The following is a 6,608-nucleotide window of genomic DNA, read 5'->3' as shown; positions in this document are numbered from 1 at the left end:
GTGCCTTCTCTCCCCACTGGGGGAGTGGGGACACACCAGACGGATCGCTCCATCTGCTCACCGCTATAGCCGTCAAGCGTGGCTCGGGAGGCAGCGGGCGCGCCGCGGTCTGACCTGGCGCCTGCTCTACACCAACCGCTGGTACGCGAATAGCCCAGTCCGCACCAAGACGCTCATAGCGTCATCAGCAACCGACATCAGGCTCGGCATGATGATGACATCCACTGGGCGGCAATGAGGATAGGCGACATGGATCCCGGCCGAACCATATAGGGGAGCGGTGAAACATACCCCAGGCATGGTCACTGGCCAGACAATTGGAGACCACGGGCCTTTGGCCGGCATATCCAGAGAGCGTCGTTCCCATAGAGCTTCTGACCGCCCACCAACATCGCCAAGTACACCAGGGAGACGAACCCCGACATTTGGCTCAAAGATGTTTGGCTCGCCTACCGAGCCAGAGGGGTGGATGATGACCTTTTCATCATTCAATATCTCTCCATCTGCATGGGGGAACATGTTCAGGCATGGCTTGAATTCCTCCCGCACGATAGCATCCGTGATTGGGCGGATCTCAAGAGGGTATTCGTCGGAAATTTCCAAGGGACGTGAGGTAGACTAGGCCCGATCTTCCAAATGGTATGATAGCATCAATTGGTGGAGACTCGACATTCATGATCTAGGCTTCAAACCAAGACTAATTTGGACCCCCGCAACCGTTACACCACTGCTCCATTGGTTATCAACCACGCGAACGCGATTGACCTCGCCGAGAAGGCTTTCCTGCAAGCGAATCGAGAACACAAGCAAGAACGGGATGAACGCAATCTAAAATTGCAAATAAATATGAGGCTTATGATAATGAGAAGGATTTCAAGTCTTTATTTGAAAGGACTAATCGCCACAGGTGAACAAGATCAAGAACTAGGGCCCTGGTTCACAGCAAGCGGCCTTGGCGGCGATAGTTGCAGCAAAACGACGTCTGTTTCATGAGAAAATCAAGAACTAAACAAAATCCAAACCCTAAGGAGAGCGATGACTACTATTTATATAGTCTTGGGCGTCACTCCCCCTGGACGCGCCCCTTAATGGGCCCAAACACGATACACGCTCCAATGGACCAAAAGACGGTGTCGCAGCACCCTGGCAGATTCTAGACACTTACTTGTTTTGACGATTCCCATTGATTCCGAAGGTCTTTTAATGTGAAACCACTTGGATTGGCTTCCTTATCAAATTAGCTTTCCAACCATATGTGGATCGTTGAAAACGGAGTCTAGATGCGTCCTAGGTGACCAGTTTAAGGCAGACTGGTCCTGGAGCCTGAGCCGGACTCGAACTTGATTTGGGTCTCCACCTTGGGGACTCGAACCGGATGAGCTTCAGGCCTCCTTCTCGGTTAGGACACCCTCGCTGATCTCCTTGGTCTCCATATGGTTCTCCAAGCATGGTCATATGTATGGAGGTCATGTCCTTATCATCCTCCCTTTCTTGATGAAAAGCCGTCTTCGGCGTCGATTTTGTTTGAAGTCGATCCTACACAACATGAGAACAATCGAGGTTTCCAAAATAATGAAAATGGACAATGTTGTGAGAAAGAATATGACCATATGTCTAGGTTTGTATCATGTCTTGTCCTACAGACATGTAGTCTGCTCGATTGAAATACACACAATCTTTGCCAATACTATCCTGCAAAAGATTAGTACTAACAAGAAACATATGCTCCCTTTCTTTGGATTCCACTTGTGTTCGAAAAGCAAAACTAGAGGAATATGGCATAACAACAGTGTTGATTTTACTACCCTCTAGTTGATCATTACTTTTCACAACAAAGGGAGAATTCAGATTTGTACAAATATAAACTCGTTGTATCAAATATTGCCCTTAGTTGTTATATTTACCAAAAACATGATATGTATGTCTAGAGAACCATGGTAAATCAGCATATGCATAAAGTTTCTCCTCTAAAAAACTAAGATTACACGGAACATCAAATTCAATGTAACCCAAAGTATTTAAAGAAGACAACAATTTCGGCTCGTCAATTTCACTAGCATTATGAATAACAAGTCTATTTTCAGCACAAGTGCTCGATTTCAGCACACATATAGCATGATCATTCTTCAATGATTGCATGGGTATAACATAAATATCATCATGCAAGTCATCTTTATCACAAAAAACATCAATCAAATCATCTTGTGACAAAGGTAAATCAAGCGAAGGCTCCACTAAAATTTGCTCTATCATAGCATGATTGGTGGAAAAATTCAGCACATCAAGAGAACTCTCACCTTTCGTGAGTTTAGCATCGTGGGCTTTACCTTTGCTCTCATGTTCAACAAGAGTAATAGTTGATGGTTCTGAATTGTCACATGAGACTGTGAGCATCTCATTTTCTGTCACGTCATCCTCGCTCTTTTGTACATTGTCCTACAAAAGGTTAGGCATAGCAGGAGGAATAACAAGAGATTGATCTAGTTGATGCACCTCATCATTTGAATTAATTACAAGAGATGGATTAACAAAATTTTCTCTCATAAGATCTTTCATATCATTCTAAGTTTGAGGTTTATCAGAAGGATCTAAAGACTCCCACCAAGATAAAGCAGAATATCGCAAAACACTAGATGCATTTTTTACCTTCCTCCTTGGACACATAAAGCGAGTAGCAAATATGTTATCTATAGCACTTTCCCATTCCATGTACTCATCAGCACCTATACCATCATAAGTCGGTGGATATGAAAAACCTGTCATTGTTAGAATCAAACAAGAAAACACACAAGTATGTATTTTCCTATGAACTACTATAGGATGTGGTCAAGGAGTAAAGTCACACACTCTCAAGCGTCTTACCACGGTCTTACAAGTATTCTTACCAAAGCAACAGGCGGTGCAATCGGTCGGTGACTGTGATACCATTGTAGCTTGAGTGTAACAGTTGCAAGGTGAACCTGTACTTGGTTAGAAGAAAGTAGAGCTTAGAAAGGCACAATATAGTAGCAAGGAATAGCAAAATTCGTAACTAAATGGCAAAGTTGAATAAGTATCCCAAATACTTAGTTGCTGGCCTACTCACGTTCCAAGTACCAGATGTATTAAGTGATGTGAACAGCAAGAATATGATTAGGAACAAGGTAGAAATCAGCACACGCAAACACAGCTTAGATGGCGCTCTCTATGTGCTCCTCTAGATATTGTTCCTCTTTTGCTCCTCTTTTTTCTATTTTTTGGCTGTCGTTGTTTTTTTGAGAAATTTTGACTTTTTATTTTTATTTTTTTGATATTTTTTTCACTTAGGAGCACAAAAGAAGTAACCACAAAAAATATGAGCTTAAACAAGTGAAAGATGTGGCCTGTGAAATTTTCAGAAGACGTGCTCGAAATCGATAAAAACCTTGTGACCACGAAAAGAGGATCTTGTGACCACTTTTTAACCAAAATAAAAATCTCCAACCCTGACAATGTGGGGATGGACGGATCCAAAAAAAATTTCTGATCAATTTTGATATATGGAACATCGAAATCCGAGTTCGTAAGCGAAAACTAGACCAGTTTTATGAACGCACTCTGAATTAGAGGACAAAATGGGAACAATGTGCGTAAAATTAGTCATGGCAGCAAGGATTTGATGGAAACAGTGAAGACAAGTTTAGGAAATTAGATGGCATGGACTAGGGTTTGATGGATACAAAGGAAACTCAACAAGACTTAGAGATGTTCATGGATTATGATGAAAAACAAAGAGGAAAACACAAACTGGACTAAAAAACGATCTAAAACTAGCAACCAGAACTTGACCTAGGGCACAAACTCAACAACGCGAAATGGAGACAAAATTGCACAACACAATGAGGCTATAGGACAAAAAATATGTGATGATGTATATTTTTTTGGCTTTTTGTGGACTATAGGTAATGCAAAAACAGTAACAATCTAAAGAGGAAAACAAAGTTATACCTAACGGGCAACAAGTGCTCTGATACCACTTAATATAGACTAGGTCCGATCTTCTGAAAGGTATGATAGCGTCGATTGGTGGAGACTCAACGTTCACGATCTAGGCTTTGAACCAAGACTAATTCAGACCCCCACAACCATTACACCACTGCTCCGTTGGTTATCAACCATGCACGCGAACGCGATTGACATCGCCGAGAAGGCTTTTCTACAAGCGAATCGAGAACACAAGCAAGAACAGGATGAACGCAATCTAAAATTGCAAATAAATATGAGGCTTATGATAACGAGAAGGAGTTCAAGTCTTTATTCGAAAGGACTAATCGCCATAGGCGAACAAGATCAAGAACTGGGGCCCTAGTTCACAGCAAGCGGCCTTGGCAGCGACAGTTGCAGCAAAACGACGTCCGTTTCATGAGGAAATCAAGAACTAAACAAAACCCAAACCCTAAAGAGAGCGATGGCTACTATTTATAGAGTCTTGGGCATCACCCCCCCTTACGCGCCCCTTAATGGGCCCAAACACGATACACGGTCCAACGGACCAAAAGACGGTGTCGCAGCACCCTGGCAGATTCTGGACACTGATTGTTTCAACAATTTCTATTGATTTCGAATGTATTTTAATGTGAAACCACTTGTATTTGATTCCATAGCAAATTAGCTTTCCAACCATATGTGGATCGTCGAAAACGGAGTCCGGATGTGTCCTGGGTGACCAGTTTAAGGCAGACTGGTCCTGGAGCCCGAGCCGGACTCGAACTTGATTTGGGTCTCCACCTTGGGGACTCGAACCGGATGAGCTTCAGGCCTCCTTCTCAGTTAGGACACCCTCACTGATCTCCTTGGTCTCCATATGGTTCTCCAAGCATGGTCATATGTATGGAGGTCATGTCCTCATCAGGACGTATGTCCACCCTGGTAACTCCTGGGACCTCAAGAGCTACCAGCAGGAGCCTAGCGAGTCCCTACGAGATTACATCTATAGGTTCTCCCAACAATACAACTCCCTCCCTGATGTCGTCAACACTGATGTCATTAGCGCATTCCTCTTCGGGACGACCTGTGAGTCCCTGATCCACAAACTTGGCTACCTGAAGCCCCGTACCACCCGTGACCTGCTCGATGTCGCCACTAACCATGCCTCCGGCAAGGAGGCGGTCGAAGCGGTCTTCAATGAAGGCCAGGACAAAGGCAAGGCCAAGTGCGTGGACTAAGATGAGGGCCCCTCCACACAGAGGGGCAAGAAGAACAAAAAGGATAGGCACTGATTGGACAACACCGTGTTGGTCGCCGTAGCTGATCGCACGGGCAAGCAACCCCAACAAGGCCTACCCGACCACTTCAACAAGCTCATGGATAGCACATGCACCAACCATGCCTACCCTATCAAACACCTCTACAAAGACTATGAGCTCCTCAAATATTTCCTCCGATAGGCTAGCGTGCTGAAAGAGGGAGACGGCTAAGAGGCGGCAGCCAAGAAAGGGGGCACAACGGGCAACGACGGAGACAGCTTCCTCGACCTTGAGGAATGCATCATGATTTTTGGTGGCTCTGACACCATCTAGTCCAAATGCCAGCACAAGGTGCGCTATAGGGAGGCATGCGCCGCTGAGACGGCCGTCCTCTCCTTCCTCATCTGGTCGGAATCTTCGATCACCTTCGATCAAAAAGACCATCCCTCCCACGTCGTGAGACTAGGATGCTACCCGCTCATCGTCGACCCCATCGTCCGCAGGAAGCACCTCACAAAGGTGTTGATTGAAAGAGGCAGCGTCCTCAACATCCTCTACATTGACACCATCGACGCCATGCGCATCCCCTGGTTGGAACTTCGCATAGTGGGCTCTCCCTTCCACGGGCTGATCCTGGGAGCGTAGGCTTACCCACTCGGGCAGATTGACCTGCCCGTCACATTTGGCAACCGAGCCAACTTCTGCTTAGAGGTCCTCACCTTCAAAGTGGTGGACTCTCCAGGGTCCTACCACGCCATCTTGGGGCGGCCAAGCTATGCCAAATTCATGGCAATCCCCAACTACACCTACCTCAAGCTGAAGATGCCGAGACCGAACAGCATCATCACCGTGAGAAGAGCCTTCTCGTACGCCTTCACGTGTGACCACGAGCATTTTGAGCTCGCCACCACGGTCATCAACTCATCCAAGCTCATGTGGCTCGGGGAGTCGTCGACCCTAGCAGTCCCAGACTGCAACAAACCAACCTCCTCGATGGCCTTCCGCCCGCTCGAGGAAACCAAGGCTGTGGGAATCGATCCCACCGACCCAACTAAGATGGTGCGGATCGGGACCCAGCTCTCGGCCAAATAGGAATGCGAGCTCATCGACTTCCTACATGCCAATCATGATGTCTTCGCATGGAAGCCATCTGACATGCTAGGCATACCACCGGACATCGTCGAGCATGCACTATGCCTCATTCCGGGCTCAAAGCCCACTAAGCAGCACCTGCGCGGCTTCGATGATGAGAGGGGCAGGGCCATAGGCAAAGAGATCGCCAAACTCCTAGTAGCCAGATTCATCAGAGAGGTATTCCACTCTGACTGGCTTGCCAATCCCGCTCTTGTTAAAAAGAAGACCGGGAAATGGAGAATGTGCGTTGATTATACTGGCCTAAACAAG

The 6,608-nt window shown here is 46.2% G+C and overlaps 1 protein-coding gene across 1 annotated transcript; it reads left to right on the top strand.

The window, feature by feature from the left end:
• Positions 1 to 5,990: 5,990 nt before the first annotated feature.
• Positions 5,991 to 6,296, top strand: LOC136511045 (uncharacterized). Its single transcript, XM_066505280.1, has one exon. It carries the CDS (start codon positions 5,991 to 5,993, stop codon positions 6,294 to 6,296), a length of 306 nt encoding a protein of 101 aa, XP_066361377.1.
• Positions 6,297 to 6,608: the final 312 nt, after the last annotated feature.

Source organism: Miscanthus floridulus, chromosome 16 (genome assembly GCF_019320115.1).
Source record: "Miscanthus floridulus cultivar M001 chromosome 16, ASM1932011v1, whole genome shotgun sequence".
Lineage (NCBI taxonomy): Eukaryota > Viridiplantae > Streptophyta > Magnoliopsida > Poales > Poaceae > Miscanthus > Miscanthus floridulus.
This window is presented reverse-complemented; position numbering and strand designations above follow the sequence as displayed.

Bases quoted from the DNA above. Each gene is read 5' to 3' on its own strand.
- LOC136511045 (XM_066505280.1), top strand. From the start codon at position 5,991: ATGGCAATCCCCAACTACACCTACCTCAAGCTGAAGATGCCGAGACCG.